General features: G+C 43.6%; 1 protein-coding gene across 1 annotated transcript in view; it reads right to left on the bottom strand.

The window, feature by feature from the left end:
• Positions 1-629: 629 nt before the first annotated feature.
• The window catches only part of LOC306784659 (potassium voltage-gated channel subfamily KQT member 5-like), a gene marked incomplete at its 5' end in the record, with an annotated part of 115,131 nt that continues 90,088 nt past the window's right edge, over positions 630-25,672 (bottom strand). Inside the window, 7 exons of the mRNA XM_079278720.1 lie at positions 630-5,116; positions 5,611-5,737; positions 6,295-6,402; positions 6,664-6,795; positions 8,685-8,793; positions 12,127-12,347; positions 14,283-14,339. Coding sequence (XP_079134846.1) covers positions 3,878-5,116; positions 5,611-5,737; positions 6,295-6,402; positions 6,664-6,795; positions 8,685-8,793; positions 12,127-12,347; positions 14,283-14,339 — 1,993 coding nt within the window. The 3' untranslated portion in view covers positions 630-3,877. The remainder of the gene's footprint in view (positions 5,117-5,610; positions 5,738-6,294; positions 6,403-6,663; positions 6,796-8,684; positions 8,794-12,126; positions 12,348-14,282; positions 14,340-25,672) is intronic.

Here is a 25,672-nt window from a genome sequence, read left to right as displayed (position 1 = left end):
TTGAAACAGCGTCTCCCCCCTGAACCAAATGTATTTACAAAACTCTGTTTAGCTGATGTGGTGTTATATTATGAGTTCTGAAAATACTATCAGGTCACTAATGACTGTTGCTCATTGCAGCAGCTTAGTACCACAGTCACATTTATATCATATGAATACAATCAGTGATAGCTGAATACTTGAAATGCTGTAGAAAAGTGAGCCCATATGTGATAATTTTCCCTGATAATAAGTTTCCCTGCGAACTTGTTCGTTGATCTGGAGATCCACTCGGGTCCTTCCAAACGTTTTTAAGAGCACCGTAGCTTGCAAGTGTCCCGCCGTACTTTGGTGTCGTGTAGCGGCTTTGCTCTGGCAGCTCAGGTTACCAAATCCAGCATGGCTCCATACACCAAGTTTGCAATTTAAAGAAACAGCTTCAGAAACTGTCTGATACCTGGAATCTTAATGTCCTGTTGCAGTTTATCTCATGCACTTTAACCACTGTTATTTGTAAGCACTTGTTCATAAAAGTAAAGATGTTGATAAAGAATGTCTTTGTCGCTGGTATCATTGCTAAGCCTGTAGAACCTCACTCTGTTAGTGAATGATGAGAAAGCAAACGACAAACTCCTCATAGAATTTCCTTTATTGATGAATGAGACTCAAAGTCCACTTGCATTTCCATTACATTACATGCTTCATAAATCCAACTGAGATTATTACGAGTGTGTAAATATGTGCTCATAATTTAAATAAATTAAAAGACACGAGACAGAATGTTAACGTGTTGTATGCCCGTGGCAAAATGATCTTGGAATAACAAAAAAAAAAACGACAACGTAAAATTCCGTAAGTCAGTAACATTTACAAAGAGAGAAAATGAAGACAACCGTTTCTGTTCGGAGGAACCTAATGCACTTTTCTGGAAATTGTAGATATGGAGATGAATATCTACCACAAAAGCAAGGCACCGATATATTACACTGTATGTACTGCACTGTACTGAGGTCCTTTTACTTCTGATGCAATCAAGTTGAACCATACATAGTGATTTGTCTTAATGACACGTGGCATTCGTTCTCAGTTATAGATTTGTATACGACAACCTCTTCATGCAAAATAAATGTAAATATCTGAAAGAAAGTAAAATCCACAAAGCAAACTGACCCCAAGCCTCCTTCACATATACTCTGGTTCTGGATATGGGTCTTTGTTGAGGTACTGCGAGCTGAAGTTCATGATTCACCACTGAGGCGTTGGATGCTTTATTGGTAGTATTTACCTGCCACGTGTGGTGCTATAATTATTCACCTGATTCTGTACCATGCAACAGGAATACATTCTGCAGCAAGTACACTTCAAGAAAGCAAAAATAATCCAACATTACACTGTATGAAAAAAAGCAAACATTGACCATGAATTAAATAATATATCTTCATTTCATGTAAAAACAGGGTGGCAAAAAGCCAAATGCAATACACAGTTAGCATTTCTTAACATTTCTTTCAGTGTATCTGTTTCTGAACCAAAACAAAAGTGCTTTGTTTATATTCGGACAAAACATCAAACTGATATTACGAACCAAGAAATGACATTCAAGATGTGTTTCAATCCATGGCTGTCAACAGCTGGAAACCCAACTGGCTGGTGCATAATTGATAAGAGAATAAGCAACAACTCCTCCTTGTTTCTCTGAACTGTACCCAAGATAGTGCTGGGCGGTGTGACCAAAAATCAGTATCACAGTATTTTTTAAGATTCTGGTAGTAGGCCTATCACTGTTTTTTTTTTTTGGTATGACCGGGCCTTTATATAGGTTTATGCAGGCTTGTTCTACAGTCAGCAGTAAATAGAATATATAAAAAATGTATATACTGAAGGCTTTAATTATCATAGAATTTGCTTGGCCCCACAAAATTATACAATATATGAAGACATCAGAATGCATGAAACAGTTACAGAATGTATACTGTTCTTATTGTGCAAACTGCAACATTGTAAAAACCAAAATGTTTTAAGATAGTTGTATAAACACTATAAACTGTTGTGGCGACTGTAGGTCGTGTGGTTGGTATAATGTTGGGATAACAGCTTGGCTGAAGTATTTGCCCGGACAAAACATAGATCGAATGCAGTTTGATAATCATTGATGTCGTCTTTCTTCACTGTCTGTAGCAGGACCACGTCCTTGCATAGGTTGATTGAAATAGTGTTCGTAATGTCGCTCCACCGCTTGCTTTTGCTGTAGTGCTTCAGGCAACTGCCTTTTCAAGCGATGTCTGACCCTTTGGCTTCACTGGCCCTACTGAAAGCCTCAAATCGCACTTTTATTCTTTCAGCACGTTGTGTGCTGGTTGACGGTTGTTGCTAACTACTGCACCACTGGCAACAACAGTGGCTCCGTCAGATCTTTTTTGTATAACCAGTAAACAAACACAGCTCCTCCTCGCAGCTGTTAAAAGTTATGCTACTAGCTAGCAGCATCACATTCACGGCTCTTCTCCTCTGGCGGTATATGAAAATATGATATTGTAAGGGAAATTCAAACCGGTATACCGCCCAGCACAAAGTTACAGTTGGCTGTGTGCGCACATAGCTGTATACATGCATGTGCTTTGAACATGGGGCACCTCATACAGCAGACAGTTGGCAGAAGGGACAGTGAAGCATCCAAATATTTGGCATTTACAGCAACACCAAAAATTCTCTTTTCTGTCTGGTCTTTCCTGCTGTACTCCTCAGTAACAAGTTGTGGTTGTCCAAGAGTTTCAAAATAAGATACCCAACAATTCAGAGTAGGCCTATAACTAGAAAAAAATGAAAGGACCTGTCCTTTATAAGAAATGTGGATGTATTGTGTCTAATGTATTAGGTTTACAGACTTTTCAAACTGGCTTGTTTCAAGTAATTTATATAACATTGACTTTGTTTTTTGTATTTTCAACCACATAACCACACAATGATTATTTTACTGCTAAAATGACCTGATGTTCACTGTGACAGATTACACAACTCAAGTAAATTTGAGGAGTCTCACTGATTTACTGTACAAACATTATTGCCAACCTGAAACTGTAGAATGAATACTTCAAATGTAAAACTGTGTTGCCCGTATTCAGAAATTGTCAAAAATACAAGAGCTGTAGTATACAAGCTAAACTTGCATGTACACTGGGTGTGTGGTATTTTTGAAACGATTGTGGGCAACCAAAGTCATTGGTTGAGGACAGTAATTCATACGATTTGAGGGTAAATTTTTTTTTCTAAAATAGACTCAATATTATAGAAATTAAATAGAAATAGTGATAATAATGGAGAATCTAAAGTGTGGCAATGACAAGGTAACATTACCTTCAATATGGAAGCCTATCATGTGTTTGGAGAGGCAGGAAGTGGATGTTGAATGGTCACATTTAGGAATGAAGTCCCATTTCTTTTCCCATTACTTACAAAATATGTGAGTTGTGTTCTCAAAGTGTTTGATGGCCATGCCTTCCTACTTTAAGTGTAAACTGTTTCTTGCTAATCTCAGTATCTTTGAATAAAAACATGCAATGCTGATGCTCTGTCTCAAGGTCACATATCAACCAACCGTCTTTCAGGAGGTTTAGTTGGCTTTGTCTAATAGCAAATTCTCAGGTTTTGGGGGCCTGTGTTCCTATTATACAAGTCCTCATCTTTTATCTCATTTGTAAATCACACTCTAAAACTAAGAGTAACTCATGCAATGATATGCCATATGATCCGCCTGTATGAAAATACTGTGATTCTTATCAAATGGATCGACATGAAAATAAACAAAAAAGTTCCCACTGTTATAATCCCCCCCTCCAAAAAGGACAAAAACAGTCTCTGTGAGGTGAGATTTGCGTGTCTTCTGAACAAGTAGGCAAGTTTATTTCAGCCGCATGTGCGGCATGTCCAGCAAATCGGTCTTGCCAGCGGAAGGCGAGGATGTGTGACCGCTGGCCAGGCTACGGTTAGAGCCTTGGGACCCTGCCCCTACTCTGCTGTCAGTCTTCAGGAGCTCCGATGAGTGGGAGTGGGCCTCCGTAGTCCCCAGTGACAGGAAGTCAAATTCCTGCGCCTCTAGGTCCCTGTCGCTGATAAAGAGGTCCTCCTCACCCCATCCTCCTCCACCACTCCTTCCAATACCACCACCTCCCCCAGGGTCTTGGCTACAGCTGCGGAAGCCAATGGGGGAGTCACTGCTTGTACTGGGGCTTGGTGATGAGAGGCTGTGGCTGTGGTGGGCATCCTGGACAGTCCCTGGGGGTGACTGCATCAGGTCCTGCACTGACATGGACTTGCCCAAGCAGTCCATCTGGCTGGGACCAGAGCAGCAGTCCAGGGCTGGCGACACCAGGGGCTGCAGCTCCAGGCCCATATGTCTCCTCCAGGAGCCTTCTTCCTTAGTATTAAGCCTGCTGGTGCTCTGCAGCTTCTGGTCCAGCCTGCCAGGCCCCAACCCAAGGTCCTTCCTAAAACTGCTGTCCTCCATCTGCATTCCTAAACTTCCACAAAAGTCCTCCATGTAAGGGGACACCTCTGTGGAGGTCGCACGTGGCAGGTTGCTTGGGCCCCCACTCCGGCTGGGAGGGGGTGGTGGAGGAAGCCTCGCCAGAAGAGGAAACCCTCCATCTCCAACTCCTCCACCCCCACCACTGACGATATTTGGGGTGAGGATGGGTGGAGAGCTCCCCACTGCCTCATCAGTGCCACTTTCAGGCATGGTGGCCTGAGCCTGGGTATGATGATGGTGGAGATGATGAGCATGACGTTGGTGGTGATGATGATGATGTTCAGGCAGCGGTGACGGGCTGAAAGGGGAGGATGCGAGGCCCGCGGATGACGAGGCATTGAGATTGCGGTTTAGCTCGTTGGGAGGCGCCAGAATAAGATGGAGACCTCCCTGGGAGAGGTGGGAGTTGCTACCAGGGGGGAGTGCTCCGCTGCTGCTGGCCTGGGTGGAGCTGGACAGGTCCTTGCCGAAGACAGAGGAGTGGTAGTCAGAGGTTTGCTCCAACTCAAACAGGGGCAGAGAGGAGAGTGTGAGGGCTGAAGACGATCCTTTACGCAAAGCCTGACGATAGATGTCGAGCAGGGAGTCAAGCTTTGACTCAATCGACTGGACCTGTGAGGAGAGAAAGGGAGGATGGGAGATGAGTAAGCAGGGACTTTTATATGTGATTATAACCTTTTCAAACTATTCTGGTGGCATACCGGGTGGGGTTCGGAGACACAGTATCAAACTAAAAAAGTGACCGTTTTAGGCAGATTACATGCTGTTTCTTGTGAAACAGCCGCTGCTTTACTCTTTTAATTCCCATCAAATCATTTTATGGGAATCACACAATGGGCAACGAGATATGTAATTTGCAAGCCAAAACGTATTTCAAAGTTACAAAGAATATATCAGTGCAGTATTTAGCAAAGTATTATTGTGATACATAACTTCACAATACATTTCGTAGGCCTCTGGTGTAATTAACTACTGTGACAATCAGTGACTGGCCACTGCCCTTCAATGAGAGGAATGGGTCTGTGCCAAAAACGCGTAGAGTAAATGCATACTGGTTGTCGGTTATTGAATACATTATTAGAAAATAAAACAAGCAGAACACAGACCTGCCGCTCCACCTTACAGACTCGACCCAACATGCTCATGTCCTCTAAAATATCTCCATCAGACAGCAGCTTTTCTCGAATCTTCTTATCCAAAGGTATCTGGCCTCTCCCGAGGATCTGGTCCACTCTGGAATACACACACACACACACACACACACACACACACACACACACACACAAGCACATGCAAACACAATAAGACATTAATGATGGAAAGAAAAAAAGTGACAAAGTAGAAATCCACAAGGCAGCCCACAGAAATGAAGAAAGGTTGAAACTGCAACAAAAAGAGATTATCATAAGCATATTTTCTTTTTCAACAAATACAGGCAAGTTAGGGGTTAGACTTCCTCACTGGATGAGAAAACATTGCCAAACATGTAAGGATGGCGTGTTGCTAAATGTGTTTCTTATTTATCAAATAGTCAGAGGTTTTCTTTATCCATTTCTGAATACAATATTTTATTCATGACAGCACATATTCAGTTCCTTTATAGAAAGACTATTCCTGCTCAATCCAGTGAGGTTCAGCAGAATATGGTCGGACCGATTTACCGGACAGATAAAAAAAATAGCAAATGCCCAAACAAAACTCGTGTGCGTGCGTGCGTCCAGATCAATCAATTCAAAGAAGAAAGTTCAACTTTGTTTTATAATCCAGATTTTAAAACTACCCATTCTGACCCCTGGGTGGAGTTCTTTCTGCCCTGGCTGTAATAGACGGGCAGGGAGGGGGAGGAAAAGGTCTTGGCTCGGCTGCTCAGGGGTTGTGGGCCTACTATCATGTCCAGCCTGTGAGGGAAGCAAAGGGAACACACACAAGCATGCAAACACACAGAGGTACACGTGTGCCTACACATACATGCAAAGAACAAACATCCGTATAACACACATCATGTGTTATGCATGTATGAGTGCAGGTGCACGCATACACATGTACACGCACATACACACCAAGATGCAGATAAATCAGTTGGTGTGCTCAAACAGCTCTAGATAGACAGCGAAGTCTGACAGCTGTTGTCATGCAGTGTATGCAGTCTGTCATCACACCTGGTCTGCAGGCTCTTGATGCGACACAGCATGTCCAAGTGACCGGCAGAGTACTGTTCAATCACATCCTTGACATCGTAAGGACGCAGGGTCTCCTTAAACTTCTTCTTGGCAACATGGAACTTCATTATCCTGCACAAACCGCAGAAATTCATGAATCAGCCACAAGGAGGAGCTCTTAGACAGTCAGTTTACACATGGCCTGCAGTCACTACCCAGAAGCTGAGAGATATTTTAAAAACTGTCGCAAATGAAAACACACCAAACCGTACCTTTATTTTCCTTGTTTTATTTCAAAGTGTTTCTTCACAAACAGTCAGAACACCTGAACAATCTCTTGAACATTATAAAAACATCCAGTGAGGTTGTGGCTGCTTATTTTAGCTGCGTAAAAGTAAAACTAACATGCTGAAAAAGCAGCTCTGAATTTATGCACCTGCGAAGCCTCAAGGAAAAATTCAAGAGAATTTGACTGAATGTGTGGGGAAGGAATCTGGGTTAGGGTCCTTAAGGACCAAGAGGAATACAACTAAGCCTGGCTTCAAATGTGAAGTATTTCAACAGAACATCAAATATTCAGGATTAATTAAGCAACAGTCAACATTAGGTATTATCGGTTAAGAGTTTAACTCTTCCACCATAATGTAAAATAACATTTATAGTGGTTTATATGAGTATTCACAGTGAAATATAATGCATTCATAATGCTTTGTAACCACACTCATAAACCACAATGCTTTCTGAAGCACAATATCAACAGTGTGGCTCAGAAGATAGAGCGGGTCATCACTCAATCAGAAGATTGGTGGTTCGATCCGCAGCTCCTCTGGTCCTTGTCGATGGGCCCCCCCCCCCCCCCCCAATTGCTCCTCAATCAGTTTATCAATGGGTGAATAGCATTTAGTGTAAAAGAGCTTTGATTGGTCGAAAGACTAGAAAGGCACTGTACAGCTCCATTGAACATAACTATTTACCATAAATATATATTTTGCTATAATCTATAATAAGGCATTCTTCATCATAGCATTTTATTGTTGACGCTAAGTTTCATGCATTTAAAAGAATCTATGCTGCATCATAAGTGATTATTATAGAAGATGCCAAAATGCAGAGACATACAAGTAAGATTTGTATCCTTTAGGAATGGGACCTTAAGCTATAAAATCTACAGTATATTATACATTAAAAGTAAGTGTTTGTTTAATTTTGCAAAGTCATGGAAACAGTGACTTGGGGTGTTCGAATGAACTATTAACAGCTGAATGCCGCCACTGCAATAGTTGTAATATTTACAATCCTTCTCTCTCTCTCACACACACGGAAGATTGTTTTTAAATATGAGTGTCTTTCAAACAATAAAAAAGCATTATGTGATGCCATACTGTGAAGATTATTGTTGCAAACTTTCAAAAAAGCAAGACTTTAAAATAAAATAGCTTTCTTAAAGCAGCTTTTACTTAAACATGTGGTCCTTTGTATGAAAACTGCATCTGTCCCTAACATTAACAGATGAACAATTAGCACTTTGCTGTTTTCATCCCACAGTAAAAACTTGAAAAAAATGTATTTCTTCTTTTTCTAACTTTAAATTTATAAAACACAAGTATGAATTATGATATTATCCCTAAATCAATCTTTTGTTTAGATTTTATCTGGGTCTTTCTTCTTAAAACAGTTGAACCATAATGTAAACATATTTAAGACTTAATTCTTTCATTCTTTCAATTCTTTCAAATGTCCTGCTCCTGCCTGACTATGTTTCACATCATGGTTCTGTCACTTTACATTGCTTTTCATTGTTAATGCTCCCACTAACCATATTTCCTGCCGCAACACTGTATCCAATCACATGAACCCGAGATGAAACATAAAAAATATATGTCCTCCGGTCACTTTAATCCCCTGAGCATGTTCAATCAGGTAAGCTGCTAGCAGGGGGTTGATATTGGGGTTTGTTTGCATGCAAGCTTGGCAGTATAACTAATACAGTATTAGCTGGATCGAATGAGGCTTTGACTCACCTGACGGCTCTAATGACAGACTTTACGGAGGGCAGCAAGTCCTCTACCGAGATCTCGCAGTGACAGCCTTTCTCATCGTAGCCATCCTCCCCTGCCATGTTGGAGTCTGCTGGGAAAGAGGATACAGAAAAGGAGGATGAATTCAATATTGTTCATAGATCAGACTACATTATGTCCCCAGCAACATTTTACATGAATGCATAAAACAGTTTACTGTGAGGCAGGGACTTAGAGAGTGCATTTACTTGTGTTGCATTAGTCTTACTACTCTGAAACCTCAGCCGTAAGTGATCAGATTCGTGCCACTATTATCAGTCCTCCCTGCGTGGTTGTAGAACAGGGAGGTTTTTACTCTCACAATCATGGCAACATTTCAGTAACTGATTTTTGAAAAAGAACGTAATTCCTTCCATGTCACTTTCAGACGCAGCATTATGTGATATTTAAAAGAATGTTACGCTGCATTTTCCATTTTGTGGGAGGATGGTGGAACAAGCTGAAAACAGAACAGACATATTATCACCTTTTAAAATTGTTACAGTCAGGCAGACTTGCCAGCATGTTGTGTTTTCATCCACCCGAAGAATGAAAATCTAAATTTGTCATTTTAAGGTGTGCGTTTGGTCTCCACCTACTCCGGAGGGAAATATCTGACTTTAGCTGCTAAATGCTCCCCTATGCGCACCAGCTATAGTCGCTAACTTCACCTGTCTGCCATTCGGTGCTAAGTGGGGAGCATACAGTGGGTTTACTAGAGATTTTTCATTGAAAACTGCTGCCGGCTGCCTGCTGCTGCTGCTGGAGACAAGTTTGAGAGCAGAGTTTGTGGGCCAGAAAACCAAAAGCAATGAGCTCAAAGAAGCTAAACTGCTCTGTAGGAGTGCAGCATTGGAGCATCGGTGGGTAATCACTATTAAGCCACCACTTTCACATTGGCTATTGATACACTTAATAAAAAAATTACAATTTGTGAAGCTTTAGGAAACCTGAAGTAAGGGTGTCCCAGAGCAAACATCTAGCTGCATTACCTGTAAAGTAAAGGTCACACGGACCTTATCAAAGTCAGATTATTGTGATATTAGTGATTAAACAGCAATGCATGCAAACAGTGGCGGCCGGCCAATAGAGGGCCACGGGGCCTGGCCCCACCCACCTTGAGCCACAAAAATAAAAATAAAAATGATATTATTAATTGTTTTAAAAAATAATAATATTAATAAATTATACAAATTGTCAATATTTGTGTTTTTGAACTATGTAATATACCTAGTAATATTTTTAAAATAGGATATCTGCGCAAAATAAATGCTTTTCCCTGCTTGTCCTCTCCGCTGGTGCACCTCTCAGCTGTCCCCGTGCAAGTCTCTACTGCGCGTGCACGTGCTGGGGCCAGATCGATTTGGCCCAAGGAAGACGGGTCTAATAAGCAGCTTAGCCAATCACTGATTAAAGAAATAAATGAGTGACTTACAATTTAGCCAATCAGCGCCCTAAAAAAGACTTCCGGGAGGGCCATTCTCATCTGGCCCATGGCTGCGAGTGCCCGTGTCTCTCGCGTCTAGTTCTCATCTCGCGTGTTCTCGCTACCCAGCTGGACAACGGTCACCGGCTTGCGGTAAAGAAACACGAGGAGGTGGATAAAAACCGGAACATTTTTTCAAAAGTATTTGATTGTGTCAAGTTTTGTGGGGCTTTTGAGTTGGCTTTGCGTGGGCATGACGAGACTGACTCCTCGGACAATATATATATATATATATATATATATATATATATATATATATATATATATATATATATATATATATGAATAAGATGTTCTTATTATTATGTCAGTGTTGGAATAAATGACAACAATGTAACTGCAAAGTACTAATGCGTTTTTGATACCTTTTTTTTTTTTTGCATTGAATCATACTATTTGCTGAAATTGATTGGATGGCCCTACCCAAAAAAAAATCCACCAGCCGCCACTGCATGCAAACATGCTGAAAATGGCTGGACTCAAGTGAACTGAATTGTGAGTGGAAGACACGTATATTTTATTTTCATACACTGAAGAGAAACTGTGTTTTGAGCTGCTGTCCAGAACAGCAGACTAGTTGTAAAGAACATGTCTCTGGTGTGCCTGCAGATATATCGCTAACAATGCAACCTTGTGACAATGCTGCTCTTTTTATTGGCCTTCTGAGTTACGACACCTGGAGGAGGTACGCAGAGGGTTACAGCACAAGAACTGGACAGCAGAGTTCAGCCATTTGCTCAGTTTAATGAAATGCTTTAATATATCACAGCCTGTAGGGTCTGCATGTGCTCAAGTGTTTTCATTTGTGTGTAATACAATGAGTCAAAGCTACTGATTATTAAAAGATAGTGTGTGTCGCCTGATGAAAATGTTAAGCAGTGCTCATTAATGATTCTCTCCATTAAACAAAACATGAATTATTCAAATACCCCTCTTCTAACATCTCAGTTAGCCAACATGTCGGTGACAGTGAATGATCAGAAGGAGCGTGGCTGACCAGCCAACCAGTTTGGTTTTGGCTAGCTTGGTTATTGATTCCTCTCCACCAGTAGGCCTCAGCCAGCTGGCCGCCTCTGAGTTCCCTTGTGGCTGCTGGAACTCAACACCCCCACCTTCAATCAATCCATCAGTCCACCCACCACAAACACCAGCTGGCTGTTACCCAGGAGGGCTTGCCAGGCCGGCACCGCTAGGCCGAACGAAGTAAGCACAAATAACCATTAGCATTCCCCAACTCATTTGCCTGAATTAGTGGGCACAACCATTTGTGGGTTGGATGGTCAGTCAATAAACCAATTACATACATGTAGTGATGCTGGGGGGCTACAGTTACCTCATGATTGGACTTGAAGGAATCGTTTGACATTTTGTATTCTCTTTCTTGCTGAGAGTTTGATTTGAAGGATTTCATTTATGTTTGCTAATATGAAGCGAGAGCCACAGAACAGTTAGCGTAGCATAAAAACTGGAAGCACGGGGAAACTTTGCTCAGTCCAAATAAAACCAATGGCACCACTACACTGTAGCTATTTAATTACCTGGCAACCTCACGGTGACAATAACACTCAGTTAAAGTGCCCGCCAAGACAAGACTTTCTTCTTAAGGTGCTAATTAATGAGCTCTCAGCTAGCACTAGGCAAGAAAGTGAACACACGCAATATTTTCAAAATGTTAAACTATTCTTTATGATTTTAGCGTTTTGTAATTAATCAACCTCAAAAAGCTTCTTTTTTTTTTGGTTTAAATCTCATTCAATGTAGCACTGTGCATTCAATGTAGCACTGTGCCAAGTAATGAGAGAATGACAATGAATTCTACCTTGAATTTGTAACAATCGCCACCAAACCTAGAACTGCTAATTAATCCAAAGCTAAGTTAAACGGTGTCTGGAAGGGGAATAATGGGACAGTGTCACTCACCGTCAGTGGTGGAGCGCGACTGGCTCTTAAGGCGGAGTGAGGGTCTGAAGCGCGTGCGGTCGTTGAAGCTCCAGCTCTTCTGTACCTTGGCAGGGCTCGTGGCCTCTGTCCCGGCCTCAGCCACCGGAGACCGCCGTTCGTTCACTGACGCCTGCCTGTTTTTGATGCTCTGACCTCGGGGGCTCGCCATCCTCACCCGGTCTTTGAAGCTCAACTTATGACTGTAGGGTGAAATAGGGATGAATGAACAGTGGTAGGGAGGGGAGTTGGAGTGAGGAGAAGAATAAGAAGGGAATGATGTTGTGAAGAGGTGGAATGACATATGAAGATATGTTAATGTTGAAAGTCTATAAGAGCAGCAACATAAATCATCCAAGCCTCATGTCATGATGCCGTTCCTTTACACAATCTTGTCTTTTGTAATCATCCAGAACTTTATCTTCTAGTATGAGGCTGAGGGGCTGCAGGACAAGATGGAAAAAGACGAGCATGCATCGCAGCATTGTAGCAGGTGCTTTCCACAAAATGCAAGCTCAGGTTAGGTTTGATGTTTCCACTGTGTTGTGTAGGTTGTGTCTTGATGTGTTTTTATCCACTGCATTAGCTAAAGTATGTCATTTGATATGACCAATTATTTAGCATGTTGCAAAATGAAATGTCACATTGTCATATTATATGGTTAAATGTTGTTACTTTCATTTGTGCTTGTATCGTAACACGTTTCTTACCATACCCTCCATCACCATTTAAAGCAAAAGGATTTATTGTACATAAATGCCATGTAACGAGTCATGAAAGGGGAGGTTATGAAAGAAAAGTGATGAAAAAGACTTGTGTAAAGGGAAGGAACAGGACAATGAGAAGAAGAGAAAGTAAGGGAGCGGCTGATTCTGTTATTGTGCCGCTTTATATAATGACTGCATGCAAATACAGTGCACTAGCTTCAGGCATGGCTCATTTAAAAGTGGTATTGTGTATTGCATGAGTAGTTTTACATCAAAGGATAAGGCTTGTATCTATATTTATGTTAGTGTTGGCCAATCAAATGAGAAGACCAAAACCAACTGTTTTTGTGTGTCTTTGTGTCCCTCTTCGTGGCAACTGCTCAATGGTTCCAACTGAAGCAGTCAATCTTTAAAAACGGGTCAAAATATGTTTTGTAGTTTCTAAAAATGGCTCAGTAAATTGTACAGCTGGTAGGCTTTATCAAACAATGCTCAAATGGCAGTAAATGGTTATTTTCAGTACTTTCAGCTGTGGATTAATACACATTTGGTGCTCTAGTCAGGATTTACATCAGCAGGACAGTGAGTGTGGGATTGCGTCAAAATAAAAGAGTAGTCATGTTAATGGTAACGTCACCCAGTGCAACAGTGTGGCTCATCGATCAGTTTTTAATAGATTATGGACAACAATGGAGCTTTATAGACCCTTTTAAGTCACGATTACGTCACGGTGGATGGAAAACAACCAATATCACATACATTTGAGATACCTGGCTATGGCTATGACAAGAGTGTGTGGATGAACTTGTCATGATTTATTCATTCAGCGGCTGGCCAGTTAGCCAGCTACCTTGCTAATTGCTCAATCCATCGCTGGTTTTAGTCTTCTCACTAGCTTTGTTGACAATAAAAAATATAGAATATCACTTGTCTTTGATTGTGGATACAGAGGAACATGACGTGTTTGAGTGACCAGAAACATAGTACAAATAATTATAAATTAAAGTTTGTATCTACAATACGAGGTGTACAGTGTGATAAGAAGTTGAGATGTAACTCCAGGAGCTGCATAAAGAAAAACATGTCGGTCTGTGACGTAAAATTATTCTTCAGTCAGGAAAAAGCTTACAGATGTTCATTATTTCACAGGGGATCGATCTGCTACCAACAATGAATCCTGGTTCAAATATTCTGAGAGCAAATGTAGTTAAAACCAAAATCACAACAAGCAGACATGGCGCATTGCTCAAGCAAAGATCAAACAAAGGCAGATAGTGTATTACTACGAAGGTGACTGATGTCTCCCTGCAATATTCAATTACTCTGCCCTGTCTGAGGGCACATAGCCTCCTACAGATACTCATGCACCAAGAATTAGTCAGCATTCCTGAATAAAACGTCATATAACAGGGGAGCAGAACTGCTTTGTACCTATGTTTCCGAGTGGTACGCCTCCTCAGTAGCTTCTGTTTATTACTAAGAATTTTACTAAAAAACCAAGGGGAGACAAACGGTGATGTGTTACATGATGCAGAAACAAAGGAGAGAAAATATGTAACTCTGAATGTTTTGTGAGGTGAAACAAAGAGCTTCTTTACCCATATTTACCCTTGCCTATTTTTTCTTGTGCTTCTTACTGTTAATAATTTGTTTCATGTTGCATGAAGCCAACCTGAATGTAAATGCAATGATCCTTTGTAAGACTATGTATGAAGGCTACAAAATATAAAGTAAGACCGCAGAGTTTATGTTGACACTTTGATTCGCCGACCATCGACTTTTAGAAGCAGCAGAATGGAGGCAATTGAGCTCAGTAGAGGAAAATGAACATCTACAGCACCATTTGAAAAAGGCTGCAATTTGGTGACTTGCGCACTTCGTGTTCATATCCCCAATTTAACTATGTGGATTCAGATGGGCCATGGCCACAAGTGCCTGAGTCTGCAATTTTTTAAGGTGTGTCAAAACTCTCTTCCTTTTAACAGGTCCATTTAGCCCATTCACATTAAAGCTAACAAATTTCACTCCCCTACTCATTGATGCTAAGTGTGGACATCAGAGTGTCATAGCCTCTTTGTAAATTCACTGTGCAAAAGCCAGTGTATCTCCTATGATCAAACACAAATTGATAAACTAAAGCACCAAGTTTCAACAATCTGGGTCTAAAGAACTTTACCAACGGCTGGTTAACAAAACATTTAAATACAATACATTACATACCTACAAAGTTGAGAACCATTTTACGAACCAAACAAAAATATTATGAATTGGGAGAGAAAGCTCACAAAATTCTGTCCTGGCAATTGAGAGCAGAGGAAAGCTCAAGGTTAATTAATGCAATTCAAACTGAAACGGGTGCAATCTCACACAACCCAACAGAAATTAACGACTCATTCAAACAGTTTTATACAAATCTATATACATCAGAATCACCAGAGGATCGATCTAAGATTGATGAATTTCTGTCCACTATTGAATTGCCGAAACTCGGCCACGAAGACCAACATAATCTTGATTTGCCCTTCACCCAGAAAGAAATTGAAAAGGCCTTATGTTCACTACAACCCAATAAATCACCAGGAGAGGACGGCTTCCCTCCTGAATTCTACAGAGAATTTAAGGACTTACTCACTCCCCTCATAATGGATGTGATTAACTTAGCATCCAAAACTCAAACTCTTCCTGAATCATTTTCCACTGCCATAATCACTGATTCACAAAAAAAATTGAGATCCATGCAAGTGTTCCTCTTTTCGACCCATTTCCTTGTTAAATTCAGATTATAAATTAATTTCCAAAGCACTGGCTAACAGGCTTGGCCAATATTTGCCAAAATTAATAAACCCAGACCAGAGCGGCTTTATTTTGAAACGCTCATCAGCCAATAACTTGTGCAGACTCTTTAATATTATCCATCTAACTAAATCTAAAACTGAACCTAGTGTAGCTGTAGCATTAGATGCTGAAAAGGCCTTTGATCGGCTAGAGTGGCTGTATTTATACAAAGTTTGGATTTGGCCATTTGTTTATCAATTGGGTGAAAACCTTTACCATAAACCCAGAGCCAAAATTACCACAAATGGACAGACTTCGACAGCATTTCCCTTGAGTAAGGCAAGGCAAGGCAAGGCAAGTTTATTTGTATAGCACATTTCAACAAGGTAATTCAAAGTGCTTCACATAAAACCATTAAAAGCATCAAAACATAAGGCAAAAGAAAAGGAGTTCTATTTCATCCTTACTGACCGCCAGAGGCAGTGCTTAACACTGAATGTATTCCGTCGCGCGCATGCGCAGGTCGAATATTTATATCAACAAAGTCACGTGTGACCTCGGATGACCACCGTCATCTATAAGTTCCGGTGTCATCCTGAGCTCAGTCCTTTTTTTCTTCTCGCGTCGCAGGTTAGCTACCATGGTAGCTTAAACAAGGATGTGTCTACGATCAAGACATATTAGAGCTCGTCGCTGTAGCCTTGTGACTACCGGTCGGAGTTGCGGTTCTCTCGCCCTCCAAAGGCTGCGACGAGCTGTCCCTCTTCGGAGGGAACGGTGTGTTCGCCGTGCGGACATCAAGCCCCGGACTGGTGGACGCCCCTATCATCGGTCGTCACCAGTCTGATAAGGGCAGCTAAGTCGTGATGACAGCAATCGGTAAGATCGATTAACATGGTTTTCTATAACAGTTGTTTGTTCCACGGTTGGCAGAGCGCTTCCGCTCTAGTAATCGAGTGGCGCGCTAACGAGAGCGTAGAATTACGCTGTCGGCCCGCCCTTCACAGTGTTACGGCTATCACAGTTAGCAGAGTGTTCCTGCTCAGGCAAACTTTGTGAGACACTAGTCCGCATTGGCGTTGTGTACATGGAGATTTAATCTTTACATCTGACGTAATTCGCAGTTAGCAGTGTCTGCACTCAGGCTAACTTGGATGCTAGCTGGGACTGCGTCCATCAACTTTGTAAACCTTACGGCTGTCACAGTTAACAGAGCGTCCTCGCTTAGGTTAACTCAGTGGAAAACTAGCTAAACAAAGCTGATACTGGGGCTGTAGCCATCAACTTTGTATCCTTACAGCTGTCACAGTTAACAGAGCGTCCTCGCTCAGGTTAACTCAGTGGGAAACTAGCTAAACAAAAGCTGATACTGGGACTGCGTCCATCAACTTTGTATCCTTACGGCTGTCACAGTTAACAGAGCTGTCACAGTTAACAGAGCGTCCTCGCTCAGGTTAACTCAGTGGGAAACTAGCTAAACAAAGCTGATACTGGGACTGCGTCCATCAACTTTGTATCCTTACGGCTGTCACAGTTAACAGAGCGTCCTCGCTCAGGTGAACTCAGTGGAAACTAGCTAAACAAAGCTGATACTGGGCCTGTAGCCATCAACTTTGTATCCTTACAGCTGTCACAGTTAACAGAGCGTCCTCGCTCAGGTTAACTCAGTGGGAAACTAGCTAAACAAAAGCTGATACTGGGACTGCGTCCATCAACTTTGTATCCTTACGGCTGTCACAGTTAACAGAGCTGTCACAGTTAACAGAGCGTCCTCGCTCAGGTTAACTCAGTGGGAAACTAGCTAAACAGAGCTGATACTGGGGCTGTAGCCATCAACTTTGTATCCTTACAGCTGTCACAGTTAACAGAGCGTCCCCGCTCAGGTTACCTCAGTGGAAAACTAGCTAAACAAAGCTGATACTGGGGCTGTAGCCATCAACTTTGTATCCTTACAGCTGTCACAGTTAACAGAGCGTCCTCGCTCAGGTTAACTCAGTGGGAAACTAGCTAAACAAAAGCTGATGCTGGGACTGCGTCCATCAACTTTGTATTGGCCATCAACTTTGTAGCATTACAACGATCACAGTTAGCGGAATGTGCTCGCTCAGGCTAACTCGGTGAATGCTAGTTAGACTAAATCAACATCGAGGTTGTGCCCATTGATGGTTTTTACGCATTACGGCTGTCGAGTTCGCTCCGGCTAACTAGACTAAGCTAATACTCGGTGGGTCCATTGATTGTTGTAAACATTATGGACATATCGGTAGCGGATATCAGTTAGCAGAGTGCCCTCGCTCAGGCTAACTGGTAGCACACCAAGAGTCACAGCACCTGTCCAAGTGGAGAGTGTCCTCGCACTGTAAGGACTGTGAGTTTTTTTGTCCGTTTTCACAGTAGCGGAGTGCTCTCGCTCAAGCTAACTGGTGGGGCACCAATATCTGCAGCAACTATCCGAGTGAAGAGTGTCCTCGCTCCCCTCTCACTATGAGGACTGTTTTCCTGACCTGTTCCACAGTGGCAGAGTGCTCTCGCTCAAGCTAACTGGTCGGACACCAATATCTGCAGCAGCTGTCTTAGTGAAGAGTGTCCTCGCTCCCCTCTCACTGTAAGGACTGTGTTCTTTTTGTCAGTTTTTCACAGTAGCAGAGTGCTCTCGCTCAAGCTAACTGGTGGGACACCAATATCTGCAGCAACTAGCTTAGTGAAGAGTGTCCTCGCTCCCCTCTCACTATAAGGACTTGCCTGGCCTGTTTCCACAGTGGCAGAGTGCTCTCGCTCAAGCTAACTGGTGGGACACCAATATCTGCAGCAATTAGTTTAGTGAAGAGTGTCCTCGCCCCTCTCACTATAAGGACTTTGCCTGACCTGTTTCCACAGTGGCAGAGTGCTCTCGCTCAAGCTAACTGGTGGGACACCAATATCGGCAGCAACTATCTTAGTGAAGAGTGGCCTCGCTCCCCTCTCACTGTACGGACTGTGTTCTGTTTTGTCCGTTTTTTACGGTAACAGAGTGCTCTCGCTCAAGCTAACTGGGGGGACACTAATATCTGCAGCAACTATCTTAGTGAAGAGAGTGGGCTTAGAGAGTGCCCTCGCCCCTCTCACTATAAGGACTTTGCCTGACCTGTTTCCACAGTTGCAGAGTGCTCTCGCTCAGGCTAACTGGTGGGTCACCAATATCCGCAGCGGCTGGCTAAGGGAGGAGTGTCCGAAGGATCACTCGCCACTGACTGCCCCCTGCCTGTTCTCTTAACATTCAGCAGAGCGCTCCCGCTCGGACTGATTTGGAATTCCGCATAAACTAGTGGGACAAGGGTTCCACCAGAATCGCGGCCATGTTAAACTCTCCCGGCTGTAGGACCTGTATAGCTCCTCTTCAGCCGGAGGACGGCCCTGACCTCTTGCCCTGGCAGGGAGAACCCAGGCAGGACCTGCGGCATCACGCCTTGAGCAGTAAGGTCTGCTAGGCTGGCCGAAGTGGAACACCTGATGTGGGAGGGCTACCTCCCCCTGTCAGGGCAGCTGAATCCAGACCAACCTACCCTGGTCATTTGTATGGCGCTTGCACGCCGGGCATACACAGCAGCTGGAACATCCACCTGTGAGTGCCTTCTTCAGGCACCTTCCCGCCCTCACCACCTTTTCTTCCTCCCTCCGAGGAATATCTGAGGGAGTTGCGTGCATGGTGGAGACACCAGGGCTCTCTCTCGCCTTACATCAGACCATGCAGGAGGTGGCAAATCTGGCCTTGCACGTATGCCAGCCAGTTAGACGACTATGGCGTCCATCAGTTTCCCCTGAGGAGACTCTGAGGCCCGATGCCAGGTGCCCTCGACCCAATGTCGGGTCAAAGATGACCTGCTATCCAGGGCTTAGGACACAGCAGCGCTGTGCACCGTATCGACAACTCCCTCTCCCACCTCATGCTTTCCCTCGCAGATTCTCTGCAGCGGGCTACTTCGACGCTTCTGCTCAGTGATGCTTCATTGCAGGCGTTTGCGCTCATATCGAGGGAACGTGGATGTATGATGTCCACCCTGGTTCAGACTCGCCGCCAGGTTTGGCTGGCGCAGTCACCCCTATCTGAGACATGTAGGAGGACCCTCCATACTGTCCCAGTGGAGCCTGGTGAGCTGTTCGAGTCAGCTGCTGTACAGGCGCTTCAGCGGACTGTTAGAGCTAGCCAGACCTGGCAGCAGTTCTCTGGTCTTTGCAGGGACATGCCTGCACCCCCAGACCTAGGGGTCCCATTTTTGGCCCACAAGGCCGTTTCTCAGCCTCCAGCTTACCCTAGTAGCGCAACAGGCCTCGGCGTCCTGCTGAGAGGCCGGACCGCTACCTATACAACCCTACTTACGTCCCCGTCCCCCCCGGAGGGGTGCCAGGAGATGTCTCCAGGCCGGCTGTCAGGGTTCTTTCTCCCATCAGCGGATTTCCAAGGGAGAGTGCTTCACGTCTATCGACGCCTGTTCCCATGGTGCGTCACCACAACTTTCAGTCCTGGGTGCTTCCATTCGGACTCTCCCATCTCCCCATGGGTGTCCACAGTGTGTTACTGCTGTCCTTTCCCCCTGCAATCGCAGGGCGTGAACATACTGCCGTACTTAGACGACTGGCTGACCTAGGTGCCGTCCCGGCTTCAGGCGCCACAGGACACTGCTCGCCTTCTCTCACGTGGCCCGGTAGGCCTCAAGGTGAACATGGAGAGGAGCTACCTGAGCCCTTCTCAGAGCATAACCTTCATTAGGGTGGCCCTATGAGGGCCTGTCTGTCGCCCCAGTGCGGATGGCTGAACAGCCTTCACTTGGATGCCAAGTGGCACAGATACAGGGCAATAATATTATCGAAACAGTGTCTATTCATCTATTCACTATCCCCATGGAGGGAGTGCATATCTGGCGAACAGTGTCCCAGGAACCGAGCCCCAGGGGCTCGGTTCCATTCCACCAGGAGATTGTCACAACAGGTACCTGCCTCTCAAGGCGGGTGCAGGGTGACAGAACGGGACAGCCTGGGGGCAGTTGTCTGCTGAAAGACCGCAGGTCCAGGTTCTAGAGCTAGCGCTCGAGCACTTCCTTCCATGTTGAAGGGAAAGCATGTGCTTGTCCGGTGGACAGCACCTCTGCTGTGATTTCCCATGAACTATCGATGGGGCACCAGATCTGCAGAAGTTGCTACGGGGATCACCGTGGCCTTCTGACTTGGGAGGCCCCTCGCCTGACCAGCCTGTGGGCAATGTACCCACCAGGGGAATGGAACAAGGTTGTGGTTTTCCTGTTCTGTTACAAGCCTCCACCAGGAGAGTGGCGGCTGCATCCAGACGTGTCGACCCACTGCCCCCACTGGGTCTCCCTGACGGAGAGGACCAGCCCTCTGGGTCAAGATGCCCTGGCTCACACGTGGCCAGAGGATCTTCTTTATGCCTTTCCACCAGTCCCTCTGCTTTTGCTATAAGCTTGTCAGAGTTCTTCCCCGACAGGAGGGATCTCCTGTCGCAACTAGAGGGTCGGATTTGGCATTCCAATCCCTGCCGCCTTCAATTAGGGGTCACGGGGGGGCCCGACCGGATGCTGAGTGGCTGCATAGAACCAGTCTGACGGACTATTCTGAATGCCAGTGCGCGGTCTACCTGCCTGCAGTACAAGAAACAGGTGGAAGCTGTTCTCCGACTAGTGTGCGGCTCGGAACAAGGTCCCAGTACAGCGCCCCGTGCCTGCTGTACTGAGTTTCTACAGTCTCTCCTGGATAAGGGCCGGTCTCCCCTGCATGGGACCTACCCTTGGTACTGGACAGCTTATGCTTGTCCTTTTGAACCCCTGGCACAGGCGGAGCCTAGATGGCTATCAGCAAGACGGTTTTCTCCTTGCTGTCAATTCAGCTCAATGTGGGGGCGAGCTGCATGCCCTATCAGTGGAAGAATCATGTCTGAGGTGGAACTCAGATGGCTTGGGTGTCACTTTCTGGCCTAAGGCAGTGTTTCTCCCAAGGGGGTGGATACGTTCACATATAAACCGGCCTATCCAGCTGGCAAAGTTGACCCCCCCCTCCCCCATCGGGAGAGGAGAGGTCAAGGCTGCTGTGCCCAGTGTGGGCCCTCAGAGCTTATATGGAAGCCACCGCCTGCATAGTCAGTTATGGTGAGCCTAAGAAGGGCTGTGCTCCTTTTTTAAGAAAAAAAGGAAAAACAGCACCTGTCCCACTGGATAGTGGAGGCCATTGCCGATACATACAAGGTGAGCGGCTGCGCTCGGCCATCCGGGGTGAAGGGTCACTACCAAGAGTGTCTCCACACCGAGGGCAAGCCTGAGTGGTGTGCCTGTGGGGGATACATGTGCGGTGGCCTCATGGGCATCACCGAGCACATTCACCAAACACTACAGAGTTAACGTTGCCGACCCTCACCCACTGGGGAGGGTTCTTGGCCAATTTTCTCTGCCGGAGCTATAAGGGGTAGTTACTGTGCTTCCTCGTGACTCTTTTGGTATAAGTCATCCAGTGTTAAGCACTGCCTCTGGCGGTCAGTAAGGATGAAATAGAACGAAAGTTACGAACGTAACTACGGTTCTATGAATCCTGGATGACCGCCAGAGTTCTTGGTCACTCGGAATCCCGTGAACTCGCGAGAAGATTCCATAGGACTGAGCTCAGGATGACACCGGAACTTATAGATGACGGTGGTCATCCGAGGTCACACGTGACTTTGTTGATATAAATATTCGACCTGCGCATGCGCGCGACGGAATACATTCAGTGTTAAGCACTGCCTCTGGCGGTCATCCAGGATTCATAGAACCGTAGTTACGTTCGTAACTTTCGATTTAAAAACAATTAAAGAAACAGTGTAAGAAATAAAATTCAGTAGTAAAAAGTAAAGGAGATTTAAAACATACATTGAAACAATAATTGATGTCTCCCTGAGACATTACGCTGCACGCAATCAACCATACACTGCCGCAAGTAGATCGAGTCGACAGGGTTGCCCTCTGTCTCCAGGACTCTTTGTCCTGGCTATTGAACCACTTGCTGAAGCAATTAGACGGGATCCAGATATAAAGGGGTTCAGAGTGGACCAAATAAATCATAAAATTAATCTCCTGGCAGATGATGTAATTTTGTATCTAACAGACCCGGTTAACTCTCTCACTAAATTACAGACTCTACTAAACACCGATTGTGCTATTTCAGGATATAAAGTCAATCTGGAAAAAAGTGAAATTATTCCACTCACAAACTTCGATCACACTGAATACCAACAAACAACCCCATTTAAGTGGCTCCCGAATATTAAATATCTAGGAATAATTACAGATAATGATCTTAAAAATTTGTACAAACTTAATTACCTCCCATTGCTGAGTAAAATCGAGGACAACCTACGCAGATGGATGAATCTACCCATTACTTTAATTGGTCAAATAAACTGTGTGAAAATGAATATTCTCCCAAGGTTGCAGTATCTTTTCCAGTCCTTACCCATTCCATTACCTTAAACCTTTTTTAAAACCCTCAACAAACACATTAGGCAGTTTTTATGGAACTGTAAAATGCCAAGGGTGTCAATGGAAAAATTAACATGGGATTATAGTCTGGGAGGTTTTCGACTCCATAATTTGAAGAAATATTATTTAGCAGCCCAGATGCGAAATATTTTGTCATTTTTTGACTGTGATGCTGCCCCCTCCTGGATACAAATTGCACTTCATCCTCTGAAAGAAGAAACTTCCAGTGATTTTATTTATAAATGGAACTCCAAAACCATATCCAAGAGGACAGACAATCCTATTTTGAAACATTTTATTAAAATATGGTATGAAGTTCACAAAACTCTTGGACTAAATATGAGACTATCACCAAAAACACCTCTAAGACAAAATGAACTTGTGCCCATGACTCTAAGTAACAAGATTCTGGAGACGTGGCATGACAGAGGAATCCAGTATCTGGAAGACTGCTTTGATAAAGGACTCCTCATGCCTTTTGAAGAACTGAAGAGAAAATATGATTTGCCCAGCAGAACTTTCTTTTGTTACCTCCAGTTAAGATCCTTTTTGAGAACCAACCTGGGCCCTGGAATGACTACCTGTGTTAACTAATGTGGAAAAATTGCTTCACCAGCAAATGTGTACAAATTTGTTTCTAAAATGTACTCTATGTTGCTGAATGAGGGCCCAAAACCAGGATTACATAGATCCAGGATGAGATGGGAATCAGACTTTAATATAACAATTGATGAAGAACTCTGGTCAGATTTGTGCCAGAACAGTTTGTCAGCAACAGTTAATGCCCGGCACAGACTTGTTCATTATAACTTTCTTCATCAACTGTACCTCACCCCACAGAAGCTACATAAATCCAAACCTGAATTGTCAGAAATGTGTTTCAGATGTGGTATAGAGGTCTGCTCCTTCCTACACTGTACCTGGCTTTGCACAAAGGTGAGGTCCTTTTGGTATGACTTTTGTAGTATAATTAAGATCACAGGGGTTACCTTTCCATTAGATCCTGAGCTATGTTTACTGGGAAACTTCACAACTCTCAACAGGTCTTTAACGAAGCGCTAAATTAAACTTGTAGAAATGTGTGGCCAGGAAATGTATCGCGATGACGTGGAAGTCTGATTCCCCCACTCTCATCGACAAATGGTATGTGGAAATGAACAATTATGAAAAATTACATATAGTCTCAGAAATAAATATAATTTATTTTTGAAAATCTGGCAGCCTTATTTGGAGTACATGGGTATAACACTAACAGCACCATAGGACTGTAATTATTTAGAGCTCCGATTTACAATATAGTCATTGCATTCGCCTTTGTGTTGTGTTACTTTATGCACCAACCTCTTTTATTCGTTTGGGTGGGGGGAATTATTTATTTATTTACTTTATTTACTTTTATTTCATTTATTTGTGTTTAGTTTTTTTTCTTCTTTTTTTTTTTCTCTTAACTTGTTATGTAGTTGTTTGTAATGTTTAATGGTCTGTGTTCTATATGCTCTCTTGCATTGTTAAAATAAAATATTCAAAAAAAAAAAAAAGTGCCTGAGTCACCAGTGCGAGGCCAGTAACCTTTCGACAGACACTTGTGGGTTCACAGAGGGTATTAAGATGCAGAACTTTGTTCTTACTTTTCATGTAATTATTTTTGTCCTACAGCTGTGTTTTATCACTGCGCATCTGTGATATATTACTTTGAAGATTAATAAATAAATCTAGCTGATAAAGTAAGGCAGCTCCAGTTGTACAGTGTGGCTTTTATTCTCCTCTCCAGCTCTGCAGTGGAAATGCTGCTCTTGACGAGCAGGTGAGGCTGAATCTCAAAAATTCTAAATCTGCTTAATTTGGTTATTTACTTTTTGCATTCTTTGGCTTCCTCTGCAAGAATATAGAGTTCATATATGACACCAGGCTCAAAGGAAAAACAGTACGGTTGATGTGGTTGTTTGCAGACCAACATTTATTCAGTGTTTCATAACAACAAATTACATCACTGAGCCCTCACTGCCCTGCATGCTCCTCCCCTTGTGCTATTAGCTAAAATACTTCCATGAGGATATCATTAGAAAATTTGGCAATATGAATAAAGACTCAAGCTGAATACAATTTGTTATAATAGATGCCTGAGGCAAGAGGATGCTGAAAAAAGAGAAATATGTGCATGCATGTAAGGATGTGTATGAATGCTTGTATTTGAGAGCCTCAGGATGTGCATGTTTTGTATTGGAGAGGAGAACAAGTGATAAAAAGGAAAGGGATGATAGAACCAAACCGAAAGATAAGTCAATGAGAGTCCTGTTCACTCAAGATGGCTCCGCGGATGGCTGCCTCGGTGTGTTGGTGCTCATTGTTTTGTGTTGTTTTTGTTAATACCGTTTTCTGCTGCGATACCCGGAGCTCTTTCACCAGAGATGAGCTCATGAACATCAGGGGAACAACTCCAGTGGACTTACTTATTTATGGATATGCATATTTATTTCAAACGTCCGCTCACTGTGCAACAAACTGGACGAACTTCAGCTACTGGTGGGGAAAGACAGAGACTTTTCT

Source organism: Melanostigma gelatinosum (assembly GCF_949748355.1).
Source record: "Melanostigma gelatinosum genome assembly, chromosome: 11".
Classification (NCBI taxonomy): domain Eukaryota; kingdom Metazoa; phylum Chordata; class Actinopteri; order Perciformes; family Zoarcidae; genus Melanostigma; species Melanostigma gelatinosum.
This window is presented reverse-complemented; position numbering and strand designations above follow the sequence as displayed.